The sequence below is a fragment of the Schistocerca serialis genome, chromosome 5, assembly GCF_023864345.2.
Source record: "Schistocerca serialis cubense isolate TAMUIC-IGC-003099 chromosome 5, iqSchSeri2.2, whole genome shotgun sequence".
NCBI lineage: Eukaryota > Metazoa > Arthropoda > Insecta > Orthoptera > Acrididae > Schistocerca > Schistocerca serialis.
In genome coordinates, this window is record NC_064642.1 from 259,666,358 (window position 1) to 259,685,123 (window position 18,766).

Here is an 18,766-nt window from a genome sequence, read left to right on the forward strand (position 1 = left end):
GCTGGTGCATCAAATTGAATAAACATTAAAGTTAATTCTGGAGGGCAGATGATGGACAATATGAATAGTGAAGAGTGACCTTGAGAAATCATTTTCCACAGGTATTATTTTGATATGTTATCAATACAGGACAAATTATTTTTATGACGACTTTTCCAAATCCAGAAGCTTATGCAGGAACTAACAGAGGTGGTACTTTGCAGATGGTTGGGATCAATAGGAACAACACAAAGGACAGAGCACAGGAATAGTCCTTTCTATTTCCATGACAGGTTTTCTGCTTTATAGGCATTAATAAAGGTATAATTGGAGAACAACAAACAGATTGTTTAATTAAAATTATTCCTTCTAAACACCACAGGCTGTGGCCCAGGTACCTAACATTTACTCTTAGATTAAATGCAATAAAACAGTCTATTTACTGCAGAGGAGAAAAAAAAGTCTTTGACAAATGATAACAGTCAATAAAAAACTGCTATCTGCATACAGAGTATAAATAATTATTCTTGGAAAAGAATTCTGACATATCATGTAGCTATTTCTCAACAGTGACTGTAGCAAAAAGATTTGTGTAAATTACACAAATGGTTTAATTTTTTCTACTTGTCCCATCAAATAATGCTAGAACTAAATCTACCTCCACAAAGCAAAAACTCCAAACATTCAAATGCTAATAATCTTGCTCATCAACAAACTACAAATAATTATGTCAGAATCCAAAAAAAACTTTCAAAACAAACAGTCAACTTTAAAGACCTTTCAGATATGTACACTATTACCAATGATCACATTTAACCAAACTTTATGAAACTCCCAAGTAGAACAATAAATTCTCACCTCTGGAAAGAAAACATTATCGAAGTGGATACCACACTGATACAGCAACAATAATGACAACAATAGTAACAATAGGAATTGTGTTATTAAATACCCAGGATTGCTTAATGACTTCAATATTATTTCAATTCTTGGTGCCAACGGCAACAGCAGTCTTCACAAAATGTTTCCAATGGAAACAAATGACACTAAAATCTCTGTACACCATGCTTAAAGACTGTTCATATAAGATTGTATATTTATTTTACAGTCTCCTTGATCAAGATTTATACAGAAATGTGTGTACACCTTTTCGCATACCATTGCTTTACTGTCTCTGCACAGAACAAGAGGTAAAATATTCTAACATTCAAATCATTTTTAAAAGCCAGGAGCATTTAATTTTATGTACAGACAAGTAGATAAAAATTTCGATACTGGGGAAAACTCTGGTAACAAGAAATTTTAGACTACTACACTTACAGAGGCAATTGAAAGTATCTCCGAATTTCTTTTTCAGATTTTTTTCCTTTATTGTATCAACAATATGACGTCACTAACTGAAAAATTATGGACTCCTCAAGAACTGCAGACAAGAAGAATCAACATTTTTTTTAGTAACCATGGAGGATGATTCCACATTAACAACATATACAAGTTGCTTTGCTTCATAAGCAGGAATTTGTAACACAGTCATCGTACCTCACACATTTCATAACTATATACACATATGAAGTGCAAGAGAAACTTGAGAAGTCCATACAACTATTTCATTTTATTGTTATGTACAAAAAGCTAACTTAAATCATTAGGTCGCCTGACCATTTCAAGTTGTCTGCAGGGCTTTGTCCTCCAACCAAACCTAGCTTGCAAGCAGCCACACATACAGAATGTCAGTGTAAAAAAATTAATACAGGTTGCAACGGTATTAAATAATTTACGACTCATCTAGCATCTGAATTTCAGTGCATATGTAGTACTACTTGAAGCAGCTCAACAGCACAGGAAAGCTAATTTCAGTAATCTTCCCAGCATACATGCAATCCAAGAAATATATAACCTTTACATAAAAGAAGTCCACTTAGTCTCCATCTACAATAAAAAAAAGGGAAAATTACATGACAGCCATTTTATAAATGAGATACAAGATAAATGCTGGTTCACTCAAAATCTGCCAATCCAACATAGCAACTCAGAGCAAGAATGCACCTGTAGCCAGCAGGAACAATAATGGAGAAAGTTTCCCTGCGAGAGCAACCACTTCCTTATTGTGCGGTGATATCACACACACACACTTCCACATACTGCACTACGAATCATCAGACATAAAGGAATTCTGAGATTTCAATTGTTCCAAAGTCTCGATTTGTTGACGCAAGAACAATATCCTGAAACAAGAAATTTCAAATTACATACAGAAATGAAAAAATGAAATCCAATTAAGAATCTTATAAATGTGATACCTTTGCTCTTGCAGCGTCGCTTGGATTTCAGTAAGTCGAACAATAGACCTTGCAGTTTTCAGTTCTGCCGATACTCGTGTACACTGCAAGCTTCCCATTGTATAACCTTCTTCACTTAATTTTTGAGCCTGGTTAAAAACAATAAAAATTACATAAATTTTCTACTTTTATGAAATTTAATACTGAATGTTAAATCTCAACGAAGATGTGGGTCAGATGCTGCTAGAACAGAGCCACAGGTCCAGACTTTCTGCACAATGGATTTTCATAGTCAAAAAACAGCTATCAGCTTTTGGTGTGTTCCATTGTTAGGGCAATTTATTCACTTTCGTGGATCTGATACAGCTAACCACCTCAACCTTTGGAATCGTCCAAAGGAAAATGGAGTGGTAGTTTACTCACACAATTGTTTACAGAACATAGCACATACACCCACAAGCACAGCAGTGTTCCTGCTACTGAGTGATTTTAGTTTCTTTTCCTTTCTGTTAGCACCATTCTCTGTATATATCACTGAAAGGAGCAGCTGTGCAGTAATGACTTCCAGTGAATCACCTTCAGAGGAACACTATAGTTTTGGCTTTTGTTATAATTTGTTTTGGTACCAGTTGTATCAACAATTCACTGGATGAGCAATTTCAATCTACTGAGTTTAAGTGACCATACATATGACTGAATATCTTATCTCCTCAATTGTTAATCTATAGTTTTCAAATTCTCACAGAACTTTATTTACCCTCTTTTATCTCCAACCAGTTTTTAATTCTCAGAATAGTTTTGGCTTTACTTAAAACTGTGATGAAGCTCACTCCACACTCAGAATACTTTCTGACTTTTCTGTTGATTCACCGTGAGTCAATCAAATCATTCAGTATCTCCATTAATAATAATAATTTCAAGGACTAAGAGAAGGAGATACCAACTAAATACATGAATGCAAATGTGAGAAACTGAAGCAGCCACCCCCGTCCCCAACACACACACACACACACACACACACACACACACACACACACACACACACACACACACTTAAATCATCAATAAGAAGGCGAATATTTAACTTAATGCAATCAATGCTCCCACAGTCAAATTTTATTTTCCTCTCTAATTAAAATGTGAGGACCTATATGGAGACTACATTAACTGTTCATTAAGGCTACAGATGTTTTATTATCTAGAAACGCAGGTAGATGTTTAAGAAGTGTCAGACATGATCAGAGAGAGGCCATACAGTTCTTGTAATATTTGATTGTCTTCTCAAATGGCTAAGAGTATTACATGGAGCATACTAGAATTTGTTAGATGTTGTGATGCCTACAGCGAGTGTGGTGGTCGTCTGATGTAAATCTAAGTATGCCCTGTGCATAACGATTTGTGTATTACACTAAAGTATTTCACTGATCTGGAATCAAACATACCAATTACATCCTTGTGAACACAATATATCTTCCTTAAAGCCTCCCTACTCTTTTAAGCTTCTCTGCTCTAGCTATCTCTATATTAATTTGTTTTTTTATCTTTGAAAATAGTGTAGACAACTGAAATGCTTCTAAAAGACACTGACTGAATATGTATGCTTCTGCTTCACAGAACAAACCACAGATTGCAACAAAGAGGGGGAATTTATACCACATAATATATGTCAAAGTGGTATAAAAATGAAAATTTTCCCAAACTTAAGTAGTTTCTGAACACCAACCAAAGAAAAATGGAAGTGTGTCAGTTACAGGGAACACCATTTACAGAGTGCAAGTCATTTAGCTGTATGTTAATATTTCCCTGCCAACGAGGCTCGTCGAGGACACCTATACTGTGCAAAGCAGTAGAACGAATGACACACATCATGACTGCATGCACAGTGCAGGAAGCATTGTGTAAGTTTTGCCAGTATTGGATACTTTAAAATAAATCATAGGTAACATAAGAGTGCAGTTTTTCACATCATATCGCGAGCCAATAGTTTGTTTTTCATGTTATGTCCCAAGCCAATAATAAAATAATTTAAAAAATTGTAAAATCCTTTGATTTTCTTTCAGGCGTGCTATGGAGAAGTAAAGATGAGAAACATGGGGAGAAAAAGGTTTTGGTCATTGTGACAGATAGTGCCGCATATATGCTGAAGGGCGCAGAGTGTTTCCGGGTGTTTTACGCTAAAATTGTTCACCTCTCGTGTCTGTCTCATGGCAACCATCGAGTCGCTGAAGAGGTCAGAGCCACATTGTCAGAGATCAACAGCCTTATATCTTCGGCAAAGGTTTTCATCAAGGCACCAAGCCCAGCGAGAGCTTTCCAGACTGCTCACCCAGACTGTCCTCTGCCACCTGAACCAGTCTTGACAAGGTGGGGAACATGGTTTTCAGCTGCAAACTATTATGCAGACAACCACAGAAAAGTTGCAGAGGTATTGATGCCTATGTAGTTCTGGATAAATTGAATAAGCAAAGAAAACGAACACAACATAGAATTCCAATATTAAGCTTATGTCTCTGTACAGCAGTTTTCAGCTTGTAACAGACATTCACTAGATTATTATTTCCTTGTTCCACGTCCTAAAGGGCTTTGAAGACAGCGAAAATTTGGCCATACCAAAAGCCAAGGATGCCCTGAAGAATTCCAGCATGTTACACAGACTATCTTTCATCCGAGTGCACTTGGGTGGCCTTCCAGACTAATTGAGAAACCAGAGACTCATAGCATGGAAGTTACGAAGGCAACGGCTCTCGTCGAAGGACTCAGGACCCAAAGCAAAGAGCTGGCCAGTTCCGATCAGTGAGAGACTTACAAGAAAATTGGATGCAGTTCTTCATAGAAACCCTGGTTGGCCTGCAATTCGGAAGATCGCTCAGTTACTGGAAGGAGATAAACACTCCAAGAATATAGATGATTTCCTGTCGTCTGATTTCTCTGCTCTTAACTTTTTAAGTGTAGTGTTACGTGATGTTGAACGATCATTTTCAAGATTGAAAATGTTATCAGACCATAACAAAAATTTTCTTGTACAGAATAGGGAAAATATATTGGTAGTTCAAACAAACTAATTCTTAGAATTTACCAAACTTATTGTGTAAGTACATATGTTATACTTCACCTTACTCATTGAATTATAGCCATTATTGAAAATATTTGATGGTTATTCTTTAATTTTCCCAAATAAGATGCATAGCTTAAAGAATTTATCTACAAGAAATGCATAACTAAAGAATTTTAGCTGCATATTTAAAGGCACATATTGGCAGGAAGAGCATATTTAACTGCACATTTCGAGGAGTTTTGGCGCATAATTTGTGGGTTGTAAGTGCAAATCGATCCGAAGACTAGTATTTTTTTTTTTACTTTCTGTGCTTGGGTGTGCACCATTTCTTAACCTCTTCTTTATTCTGGCGAATGAAAAAAATCAGAGTGAAAAAATTGAAATTTTTCTCCCCTATATATTCATTCTATGAAATCTCCAAGATATTACTGCACTGCTTTCTCTACTATATACATGCACACAAAAATTTTCAATCAATTTTAGCAGAAGGGATGCTGCTTCTAATTTCTTTCCACAATAATTTCAGTAACAATTTTCTAGATGGAGGCCATTTAAACTTTACTGCTGAATGCAGCTAATTTGTCCATGTCTTTGGGGTTTCTCTCTTACAATTAATTCAAAGAATGAGTTCTGCTGCAGCAAGCCATGGCAGCTGAACATTTTTAATGTTAAAATGGTAAACAACCTGATAATTAACCACACTCCTGAGCTGTTTAGTCTGATTATGTCTGTAACCTATCCTAATAATGGTGTTGAACAACTCCATCACACACTAACACCTTACCTGCTTTTCCAAGGCATCAGCAGGCCAGCCACGTACATGATTGACCAAGTCATCACGATAATGGTTCAACAGACTTGGTGTCAAATGGGTCCCTTGTGGACGCAGTGCATGTAAAGAACTGCAACTGCCTACTGTGCCCAAATTCTGCAAGGAGCTCAGGTTACTGGGCGGACTTGCCACTGAAACAAAAATGTTGTGAACATACAATGTGTGCTGCAATTTGAGACACTAAACTGTACCATCAGCATCTCACAATTTTTCCTACATATTGGTACAACAACAAACAACAAAGCCATTCAAACAGTTAAAATTAAATTGACTGAAAAAAAAAAAATATAAGCACAACACTTTCATCTTACTGAAGAAAAAGTAATTGATACAATTGGAATACTGTATGCTGCAGCTGTGCCTAGTGGTGTAAAATGCCTTGCCAAAAAGTTGGAGCAAATGCCCAAAATTTGCAAATGTCCAGGCATTTATGCATTTTGAAGACTGGTAAATGGTGCTTTAAAAAAAGGGGGGGGGTGCAGGGAGGGGGGTGGATATCCTTTACTGGAAAAGGTGTTTTGCAACACTTGCTTCTGCAGTGGTTGGGTAACAAGAGTTGAAAAAGCTGCTTAAGAGTTGGGGAGAGTTATTAGGGGGAAATAAATTGGACTGTAATCATAACTTTTTACATCTTTAATGATGTCAATTCTTGGGGTAGTACATAATAAAAATAGAAACAACATTAAAGTTTAAAATTAATTTTTGAAATAAAATTAATTTATATTAAGTAGCTAGGCTGTAGGTAGTATTTCTACTTATACTGTACTGCTGCAAAGAATTATAGTAAAAAATTTATCTGTAACGATTTTAATTAGGCATGTATCATGTTCTGATTCTGACTCCACGATTCCAAGAATCCCAGATTCTCTACGAATAGACTAGTATCTCGATCAAGTGACTCCAGCATCTTGGGCATCGATTCTTTGTTATTAAACCTTTTTATGTTAGTGTTCTCATTTTATCTCCACAGCAGTGCAGTCATATAAAAATAGATAAAGAAAGCAGCAAAACAGTAAACTACAGTCTGTCTCAAACATTGCTATATCTGACAACAAAGCATTCCCCCCCCCCACTGGAAACAGTTCAATATTTAACAATACATTTATCACCAAGAAACACATGTCAGTTGTTTAATACATTCAGTAATAATTTTGCTATCAATCATCATCCTTCAATAATATTCAGAGATCTGACACGAATTATAAAAAACATAGATGATGTGACTTACCAAACGAAAGTGCTGGCAGGTCGATAGACACACAAACAAACACAAACATACACACAAAATTTTAGCTTTCGCAACCAACAGTTGCCACGTCAGGAAAGAGGGAAGGAGAGGGAAAGACGAAAGGATTTGGGTTTTAAGGGAGAGGGTAAGGAGTCATTCCAATCCCGGGAGCGGAAAGACTTACCTTAGGGGGGGGGAAAAAGACGGGTATACACACACGCGCGTGCGTGCGCGCGCACACACACACACACACACACACACACACACACACACACACACACACACACACACACACACGCACGCACACAAGCAGACATATCATATGTCTGCTTGCGTGTGTGTGTGTGTGTGTGTGTGTGTGTGTGTGTGTGTGTGTGCGCGTGTGTGTGCGTGAGTGTATACCCGTCCTTTTTCCCCCCCTAAGGTAAGTCTTTCCGCTCCCGGGATTGGAATGACTCCTTACCCTCTCCCTTAAAACCCAAATCCTTTCGTCTTTCCCTCTCCTTCCCTCTTTCCTGACGAGGCAACCGTTGCTTGCGAAAGCTAGAATTTTGTGTGTATGTTTGTGTTTGCTTGTGTGTCTATCGATGTGCCAGCGCTTTCGTATGGTAAGTCACATCATCTTTGTTTTTAAATATATTTTTTTTTCCCACGTGGAATGTTTCCTTCTATATATATATATATATAGTGTGTGTGTGTGTGTGTGTGTGTGTGTGTGTGTGTGTGTGTGAGAGAGAGAGAGAGAGAGAGAGAGAGAGAGAGAGAGAGAGAGAGAGAGAGAGAACTGGTTCCTTGGTACAGCAAGTCTGAACACTAGCAAAAATAAAAACAAAAATTAAATTGCTTCTCTCTTCTTTCCCTTTGTTCATAGTTCAAAGGCATTAAATGACATACATATGTTTAGGTGTAAACATTTACTAAATTTTAATAATGGGAGTTTTGTCTAATCCCTTATTATAATTGGTAAATTATACATTCTAGTAGTCAAACCTTAAAGTTCTTTTATAAAAGTCCAGATTTTGGGCATTTAAAATTGCTTTGGACAAATTTTCAGGCAAATGCCCATTTATAAATGTCCTGCCCGCTGGGCATTTGCCCCACCCACATCACTAGACTTGTGTCCCAGTTCTTAGCTCACAGATCATCATTTATCACCCATTTCTAGCACATCCATTGTGGATAATCGCAGAGGTGCTAGCTTAACATATGTGCAAAATGTTTGGAAAATATTGGATGACAACTAAATGCCTATTGCACTTCATATTACAATTTGTCACTCACAAACAATATAATTTTTTCATTGATTTGTGAAGCTTCTAACACCATGAAACATTCCAATAATATGACATAAACAAAAAGGGATCTCAAGCCCCGTCTACACAGAACTTCAAAGGCAGAGTTACCAACAATGTTGCTCACACATCTACTTCAAATTCCAGAAAGTATTTTTCATGTATTGGCACAATCAGCCAAACTACAGTCGACAAAGAGGTTATCACTTAATGCACGTAGATAAGGAAATGAAACACCTATGAATAATGGGATGAAACAGCCTTTATTGTCTGATTACATAACTAACAATCACTGGAAACAGTAACTATCAAATACACAGTAATATGCATCAAGATTGACAAGGTGGAATGATAACATAAAACTAGTTGTAGGAAACTTGGATGTTGTACAGATTCTTCAGAAGAGCCCTAAGGAAAATTTATTCACCCATGAAATAGGCAAGTTAAAATTACTTGTTACATAAGTTCTTGGTTCCTGCTTTTGGTCAGGGATCCAGATCATGTAGGATTAATACAGTAGATGGACAAGACTTTTATTTAAAACAAAAAGTGTATTATGATGTGTGTGTTTTGCACGTGGGATGCCATCTATGGGTATGCCCTAATCACAGACAGCATGGTTCACAAAATTCTAAAAGCCCCTTTTTACAAGTTGTGGAATGGTCACTAAAACGCTTCCAGAGAGCCAACAAAACATTTGCTTTATTATAATTCCAGCCATGTATTACAATGTTTATTTTGTTTATTTGTAATCAGGTTATTAATTTTAGTTGGTAATGACCATCTTCAGACTTGAGTAAAACCTTGTTACATATAACACTACTACATGTGATGGTGCAATCAACATCATTAGCCATTTGGCTTTGCAAACAAATAAAATCAAAGTATGTAAAGTGTACCACTGTAGTGTACATACTGCACATGAAGAAAGACTCTCAGTATAGCAATCTCTCTTCACGTGCAGTACATACATTTCAATGGTGCTCTCTACATACCATGAATTTATTCATTTGATGAAGCTGTAATAGCTAATTATGTTGACTGCACCATCACATGTAATAGCATGATATACGTAATGCAACACGTTTTTACTCAGGGCTGAAGATTGGTAATGACAATCGAAATTAATAACCCAGTTACAAATGAACATTGTTATCCAAGCAAATCTAAGAATTCGAATTCCAAAAGTAGTCAAGAACCCCTTAAATCCCAACACCACCTCTCATAGTGATTACCCTGGGAAAATTCAACATATTCGGGTTCGTGCAGTAGAGTTTCAAGAATCTTTCTGCCCAAAAACCATATGTAAATTAAATAGGAAAATGAATTTAATATACTATTTACCCACTCTGTCACACATCATACAGTAATACGTAACTTAATGAGAAGAAATTGTATTGAACAGGAAAGCCTAAGATGTTCTCCTGTTTATACAGGGTGTTTACATAAGAGCAGGCAAAAATGTAACACGACATAGAGGATACTCCACTGAACAATTTGAGATAGGGAACCTGGGGCTACAGAAGCCAGCTTAAGGAGATAATAGGAATAAAATCTCGTTACTATGTACTTTTTTATTTGCATCAGTTACAATTAACTGCAAATACAATCACTGACACAATGAACGTATCATTCATACTGTATCTTACAAAAAGTGCTGAAACTGACAGCCATTAACCTCAATGCCAGAATGACATCGGCACAAAAGATTCTACTGCACCATGACAACTATCCCTGGGGCGCTTTGAATAACATCACAGGCAGCTACAATTCTGGCAATTAATTCCATCTCTGTATCCACTGGGGTCTCATACACAAGTGACTTTAGATATCTCCATAGGAAATAATGAAGGGGGTTCAGGTCAGGTGACCTTGCAGGCCATGGAACATGATCTCCCCTTTCAATCCAGCATCCAGGAAATACTGCAATGAGATAATTGTGGACATCCACATTGAAGTAGGCGGCGCACCATCATGCTGTATCCACATCCTCTCATGAACAGCCAAGGGTATATTCACCAGCAGATCACAAAGAACTCTCTCCACAAACCTCAAGTACAGATGGCCATTCAGACTGCCAGGTAGAAGATATGGTCCAATGAGATTGTTGCCTACAATACTAGCCAAATGTTACAGCAAAATATACTTGATGGAATGAATCTACCACAGCGTGAAGGTTTTCCTCATTCCACACACGGTTATTCCCACTGTTCGAAATACCACCATGGTCAAATGATGCCTCATTAGTAAACAGCAAGATCTGGAGGAAATCTCGTTGTTCAATCTATTGTTGGGGCAATCACTGACACACTGTGACACTCGGTGCAAAGTCAGACACAAACACTGCATGGACTCATTGTGGGTGATATGAGTGTAATTATTGTTTGTGGAGTACTTGTCACACGCTAGTATGTGCAGCGCCCATTCCATGTGCATTATGGTGAGTACTTCTAGTAGGGTCCGCTGCAACACGTTCCAGCACCACCTCTTCAAAATTTGGTGTGCAAGAGGTCTTCACGCTGTCAGGTTCCTCGTTTCTTCTTTCCAATGAACGAGTGTCCCGCATTCGTCGATCGATAGAAATAAACACTATTCATAATGGATAACGCCCATTAGAAAATCGTTCCCTGTACAACCTTTCAGCAGCGAGACAATTACAACATACTTCCCCTGTGAGTTCTGCAAAACTTTACTGGTACTGCTCAATTGTATTTTACTGTACCTCTCTGAATAGCACTGAATAATGAATGAGTCTGTTGTCATTCTTTCATAGCACTTTCTGTCATTGGACAATGTAAATACAATATAAAAGAGCCACCTTATGGACAAGTAAAGTACACAAAACCCTGCATCATGACTTCCCAGTAATCAGGCTCATCGTCTGTTTCCTCGCAGGAAATAAAGAATGTTCATATAAATAAACAGCACAGTATGTGCAAACTTGTACCCATGTTAGTTGTGAATAAGGTGGAAAACAGTAATGCTACACAAAGCAGTACAGAAGTTTACTTCTGTATCTCTAAGTTTGCTTCTCCAAGCCCACGTTGCCTCCTACTTCAAATTGTTCAATGGATCATTCATTCTCTATGTCCCGTTACATTTTTGCATGCTCTTACGGAAACACCCTGTATGTAATATATTAATACCTAATGCACTTGCAAATAGAGAGATGGTCATTAGCAAATGCAGCAATCACATACGTACGTGGACAATTTAGCCACTTCGGAAAAAAAATTTTGTCCATCCAAGCAGATTTTTGGTGAACTTGTGTAACAAGCAGTGCAGAAGCAGTAATATTTTTTGAAGCCCTGGGCTTAGCAGACTTCCCCATTACCAGCAGCTTCAGTTTATGGTCTCCACTTGCATTCAATGCAGCAAGAACTGTTAACCTCTCTTTACATTTTCTGTAGCCCGGGGCAGCCTTTTCTTCTTTTGAGACTAAAGTTTTGGATGAAAGCATTTTAAAATTCAGCCATGTTTCATCACAATTACACAGGTTATCAGAAATAAGCTTTTCTTCCAGTGTAAGTTTTCTTAATTTCTCCCAAAACCGTGTAACAGTCTAAGAATCTGCAGAAAGTTTTCCCACCGCAAATTTCACTCTGCCTTGTGCCATATTGCTTCTTCCATCTATCCAACTATCCTGAACTTGCAGTAAAGTCTTTCTCAGCTTCCTTTAACTCAATTCTAAAAAATACAGCTTTTTCTTGCTGAATAAGCCCTGAAATTTGATTTCCTTTTTATCTTTGCTGAGTAAATGAAACAAACAAAGCTTCACATGTTTTTTCACACTCTGATTTCTTCACAAACTTCTTTTGAAATAACAAAATAGAACATTTGCTTGATGAAAATTTTCAATTGTGTCTGTTTCTACGCCAATATCCAAATATCACTTCACCAACTGCAAACTCAACAGCAAGTTTTTTCACTGTTTCTCCTCTGTCCTGTCTTTTCAAAGTCTCCAGTTTCACATTCAAATGCACAAATTTTCTCTTGCGTCTACGACTCACTGTAATGTATGAATTAAAACATTAAGAAACACAGAGTTACATCTGTACAGTACACTGTACATACATAGATCACTTTAAAATGAATGTGACCCAAGTGGGTTCCCTACAGTACGGATGTTACTACACAACCAACCACAATACATACAACATTGCTCAGCCAGTGTTGCAAAATGTGTAAAGTACTGTTACTTAGGATAATGTATTTTAATGAGTCGGCACAAAAATACAGGTAACAACAAGGACGGTATGCACTGTGCAACTCATTGTCAGGCAGTCACAGTTAAAGAAGGGTCGACAAAGAAAGAGCAAGCGCACTCCTCGAAACCTAATGCTACCTGTCCACCTGTAATAGAAATACATTACTAGTCTGAGGCCAGGGTTACATCTGTGCATTATGAACGAAAACTGTACGTGGGTCAATTTTACCTGCCAAAGTGGGATGGCTTGTGTGCCTGAGCAACATAGGCAGCCACACCACAGATGCAACCATAATGAAGTGGCACTTAGAGAGGCAAAGCAAATCTGTAGATCCTGAAGACAGGCAGACGTCTTTCCATTAGTTGCAGGTGCAACTGTCTGGATGAGTAACTGATCTGGCCTTTTAAAATTAGCCAAGATGGCCCTGCTGTGTTGGCACTGCAAACAGTTTAATACAAGATGAAACTAAAGCCAATGTGTTTCAAAAAGACATACAGCTCTCCTCCATGGCTGAACGATGATGGCATCCTTAATTAAATTATTGTTGTTAGTGAAGGGAGACAAAAATTTAATAGCCATGGGTGACTGGAATTCGACAGTAGGAAAAGAGACGGAAACGTAGTAGATGAATACAGAGTGGGGGTAAGGAATGAAAGAGGAAGCCGCCTGGTAGAATTTTGCACAGAGCATAACTTAATCATAGCCAACACTTGGTCAAGAATCATGAAAGAAGGTTCTATACATGGAAGAACCCTGGAGATACTAAAAGGTTTCAGATAGATTATATAATGGTAAGACAGAGATTTAGGAACCAGGTTTGAAATTGTAAGACATTTCCAGGTGCAGATGTGCCCTCTGACCACAATCTATTGGGTATGAACTGTAGATTAAGACTGAAGAAACTGCAAAAAGGTGGGAATGTAAGGAGATGGGACCTGGACAAACTGAAAGAACCAGAGGTTGTAGAAAGTTTCAGAGAGAGCACTAGGGAACAATTGACAAGAATGGGGGAAAGAAATACAGTAAAAGAAGAATGGGTAGCTTTGAGAGATGAAATAGTTGAAGGCAGCAGAGGATCAAGTACGTAAAAATATGAGGGCTTATAAAAATCCTTGGGTAATACTGAATTTAATTGATGAAAGGAGAAAATATAAAAATGCAGTAAATGAAGCAGGCAAAAAGGAATACAAACATCTCAAAAATGAAATCAACAGGAAGTGCAAAATGGCTAAGCAGGGGTGGCTAGATGATGAATGCAAGGATGTAGAGGTGTATATCACTAGGGGTAAGATAGATACTGCATACAGGAAAATTAAAGAGATCTTTGGAGAAAAGAGAACCACTTGTATGAATATCAAAAGCTCAGATGGAAACCCAGTTCTAAGCAGAAAGATGGAAGGAGTATATAGAGGGTCTATACTAGGGCGATGTTCTTGAGGACAATATTGTGGAAATGGAAGAGGAAGTAGATGAAGATGAAATGGGAGATATGATACTGCATGAAGAGTTTGACAGAGCACTGAAAGACCAAAGTGCAAAATGCCCCGGGAGTAGACAACATTCCATTAGAACTACTGACAGCCTTGGGAGAGCCAGTCCTGACAAAACTCTACCATCTGGTGAGCAAGATGTATGAGACAGGCGAAATACCCTCAGACTTCAAGAAGAATATAGTAATTCCAATACCAAAGAAAGCAGGTGTTGACCAATGTGTAAATTACCGAACTATCAGTTTATTAAGCCACAGCTGCAAAATACTAACACGAATTCTTAAGGGACGAATAGAAAAACTGGTAGAAGCCAACCTCAGAGAAGATCAGTTTGGATTCCGTAGAAATGTTGGAACACGTGAGACAATACTGACCCTACGACTTATCTTAGAAGAAAGATTAAGGAAAGGCAAACCTACGTTTCCAGCATTTGTAGACTTAGAGAAAGCTTTTGACAATGTTGACTGGAATACTCTTTCAAATTCTGAAGGTGGCAGGGGTCAAATGTAGGGAGTGAAAGGCTATTTACAATTTGTACAGAAACCAGATGGCAGTTAGAAAGAGTCGAGGGACAAGAAAGGGAAGCAGTGGTTGGGAAGGGAGTGAGACAGGATTGTAGCCTATTCCCAATGTTATTCAATCTGTATATTGAACATGCAGTAAAGGAAACGAAAGACAAATTCGAAGTAGGAATTAAAATCCATGGAGAAGAAGTAAAAAATTTGAGGTTCGTCAATGACATTGTAATTCCGTCAGAGACAGCAAAGGACCTGGAAGAGCAGCTGAATGGAATGGACAGTGTCTTGAAAGGCGGATATAAGATGAACATCAACAAAAACAAAACAAGGATAATGGAATGTAGTCGAACTAAATTGGGTAATGCCGAGGGAATTAGATTAGGAAATGAGACGCTTAAAGTAGTAAATGAGTTTTGCTATTTTGGGAGCAAAATAACCGATGATGGTTGAAGTAGAGAGGATATAAAATGTATACTGGCAATGGCAATTAAAGCGTTTCTGAAGAAGAGAAATTTGTTAACATCGAGTATAGATTTGAGTGTCAGGAAGTTGTTTCTGAAAGTACACTCCTGGAAATGGAAAAAAGAACACATTGACACCGGTGTGTCAGACCCACCATACTTGCTCCGGACACTGCGAGAGGGCTGTACAAGCAATGATCACACGCACGGCACAGCGGACACACCAGGAACCGCGGTGTTGGCCGTCGAATGGCGCTAGCTGCGCAGCATTTGTGCACCGCCGCCACTAGTGTCAGCCAGTTTGCCGTGGCATACGGAGCTCCGTCGCAGTCTTTAACACTGGTAGCATGCCGCGACAGCGTGGACGTGAACCGTATGTGCAGTTGACGGACTTTGAGCGAGGGCGTATAGTGGGCATGCGGGAGGCCGGGTGGACGTACCGCCGAATTGCTCAACACGTGGGGCGTGAGGTCTCCACAGTACATCGATGTTGTCGCCAGTGGTCGGCGGAAGGTGCACGTGCCCATCGACCTGGGACCGGACCGCAGCGACGCACGGATGCACGCCAAGACCGTAGGATCCTACGCAGTGCCGTAGGGGACCGCACCGCCACTTCCCAGCAAATTAGGGACACTGTTGCTCCTGGGGTATTGGCGAGGACCATTCGCAACCGTCTCCATGAAGCTGGGCTACGGTCCCGCACACCGTTAGGCCGTCTTCCGCTCACGCCCCAACATCGTGCAGCCTGCATCCAGTGGTGTCGCGACAGGCGTGAATGGAGGGACGAATGGAGACGTGTCGTCTTCAGCGATGAGAGTCGCTTCTGCCTCGGTGCCAATGATGGTCGTATGCGTGTTTGGCGCCGTGCAGGTGAGCGCCACAATCAGGACCGCATACGACCGAGGCACACAGGGCCAACACCCGGCATCATGGTGTGGGGAGCGATCTCCTACACTGGCCGTACACCACTGGTGATCGTCGAGGGGACACTGAATAGTGCACGGTACACCCAAACCGTCATCGAACCCATCATTCCACCATTCCTAGACCGGCAAGGGAACTTGCTGTTCCAACAGGACAATGCACGTCCGCATGTATCCCGTGCCACCCAACGTACTCTAGAAGGTGTAAGTCAACTACCCTGGCCAGCAAGATCTCCGGATCTGTCCCCCATTGAGCATGTTTGGGACTGGATGAAGCGTCGTCTCACGCGGTCTGCACGTCCAGCACGATCGCTGGTCCAACTGAGGCGCCAGGTGGAAATGGCATGGCAAGCCGTTCCACAGGACTACATCCAGCATCTCTACGATCGTCTCCATGGGAGAATAGCAGCCTGCATTGCTGCGAAAGGTGGATATACACTGTACTAGTGCCGACATTGTGCATGCTCTGTTGCCTGTGTCTATGTGCCTGTGGTTCTGTCAGTGTGATCATGTGATGTATCTGACCCCAGGAATGTGTCAATAAAGTTTCCCCTTCCTGGGACAATGAATTCACGGTGTTCTTATTTCAATTTCCAGGAGTGTATTTGCACAGAGTGTAGCCATGTACGGAAGTGAAACATGGACAATAAATAGTTTGGACAAAAAGAGAATATAAGCTTTCGAAATGTGGTGCTACAGAAGGATGCTGAAGATTAGATGGGTAGATCACATAACTAATGAGGAGGTATTGAACAGAATTGGGGAGAAGAGAAATTTGTGGCACAACTTGACTAGAAGAAGGGATCGCTTGGTAGGACATGTTCTGAGGCATCAAGAGATCACCAATTTAGTATTGGAGGGCAGCACGGAGGGTAAAAATCGTAGAGGGAGACTAAGAGATGAATACACGAAACGGGTTCAGAAGGCTGTAGGTTGCAGTAGGTACTGGGAGATGAAGAAGCTTGCACATGATAGAGTAAGCAAGGAGAGATGCATCAAACCAGTCTCTGGACTGAAGACAACAACAACAACAAATTATATTGAAGTTAAAATATTGCTCATTCAGATCTCTGCACAAGAAGTAATCACAAGGATGACATTACGAAAAACAAATCTAGGGGCTCTATGAGAGGAGTGCAGAATGTCAAATCCTTTAATCTGGTAGGTTGGTCAGAGAATTCAAAAATGGAACTGTATCAGTTGAAGTAAGACACAGTGGGGATTAATGGAGTGTGGTGGTAGCATGAATAGGATTACTGGTGAGGCGAGCTCAACTTTATCAATACAAAATCAAATTGATGTAGTCCATGAGCAAGTCTAAAATGAATAAGAAAATAGGAATGTGGGTAACATACCATGTGCAGTGTTTGGATGCCTTAGTGTAGTCAAGATAGGCAAAAACCCAACTCCTTCCACAGTAGTGTATGTTTATTTGCCTACAAGCTCCACAGATGAAGAAATTGAAAGAATCTATGATGGCACCAAACAAACTATTCAGTTAGTTAAGGGAGAAGAAAATTTAACTGGCAGTAGACAAATTCAACAATAGGAAACAAAAGGGAAGAAAAAAACAGAAGAACATATACTAGATCAAAGAAGGGAAAGGGGAAGTTGCTTGGCAGAGTGATTGGTTGGTTTATTTGGGGGGAGGAGACCAAACAGTGAGGTCATCGGTCCCAACAGATTACGAAAGGATGGGGAAGGAAGTCTGCCATGCCCCTTCCAAAAGAACCATCCTGGTATTTTCCTGAAGCAATTTAGGGAAATCATGGAAAACCTACATCAGGATGGCTAGATGTGGGTTTGAACCGCCATCCTCCCGAATACAAGTCCAGTGTGCTAACCACTATGCCACCTCACTGTTTGCTTGCCAGAATTTTTCACAGAATGTAATTAAATCATTTCTAACACATCATTTGAGAATCATTTAACAAAGTTGTATACATAGAAGAAACATGGAGATACGAGAAGGTTTCAGTTTTATTATTTAAGGATAGAGCAAATGCCAGAACCAGATGATACACTGCAAAATATTTCTGAAGGCAGATGTGGACTGACCCTAGTTTATTCACTGTGGACAGCAGATTAAAACTGAACAAACTGCAGAAAAGTTGGAAAATAAGGAACTGGGACTGGATGAATTTAATGAACCAGAGATTGTTGAGAGCATCAAAAGAGGCACTGGGCAACAACTGGCTGAAAAAGGGGAAGTAATGCAATAAAACACAAATGGGTAATATTGAGAGATGAAACAGTGAAGGCAACACAATAAAACAGGCAAACAAAGGAAGAGCCCTGTAGAACCCCTTGGATATGCAAGACTGTACAAGCATGCATGGCTAGGGGAAAGATAGATGCCACCTATAGGAAAATTCAATAAATCTTTTGAGAAAAGATAAGCAGCTGTATAGATGCAAAAAGCTCATATGGCTAGCCAGTACTAAGCAAAAAAAGAAAATGCTCAAACGAATATCTAGATGGGTTGTACAAGGGAAATGAAC

The 18,766-nt window shown here is 39.4% G+C and overlaps 1 protein-coding gene across 3 annotated transcripts in view; it reads right to left on the reverse strand.

The window, feature by feature from the left end:
* Window positions 1-306: 306 nt before the first annotated feature.
* LOC126480905 (WW domain-containing adapter protein with coiled-coil homolog) overlaps window positions 307-18,766 on the reverse strand; it is a 100,992-nt gene continuing 82,532 nt past the window's right edge. For 2 of the 3 annotated variants that reach the window (XM_050104305.1, XM_050104304.1), the window contains 3 exons: window positions 6,098-6,276; window positions 2,280-2,407; window positions 307-2,204 (listed from right to left, as the gene is read on the reverse strand). In XM_050104305.1, coding sequence (XP_049960262.1) covers window positions 2,126-2,204; window positions 2,280-2,407; window positions 6,098-6,276 — 386 coding nt within the window. In that variant the 3' untranslated portion in view covers window positions 307-2,125. The remainder of the gene's footprint in view (window positions 2,205-2,279; window positions 2,408-6,097; window positions 6,277-18,766) is intronic. The other variant, XR_007587479.1, reaches the window with a different exon arrangement.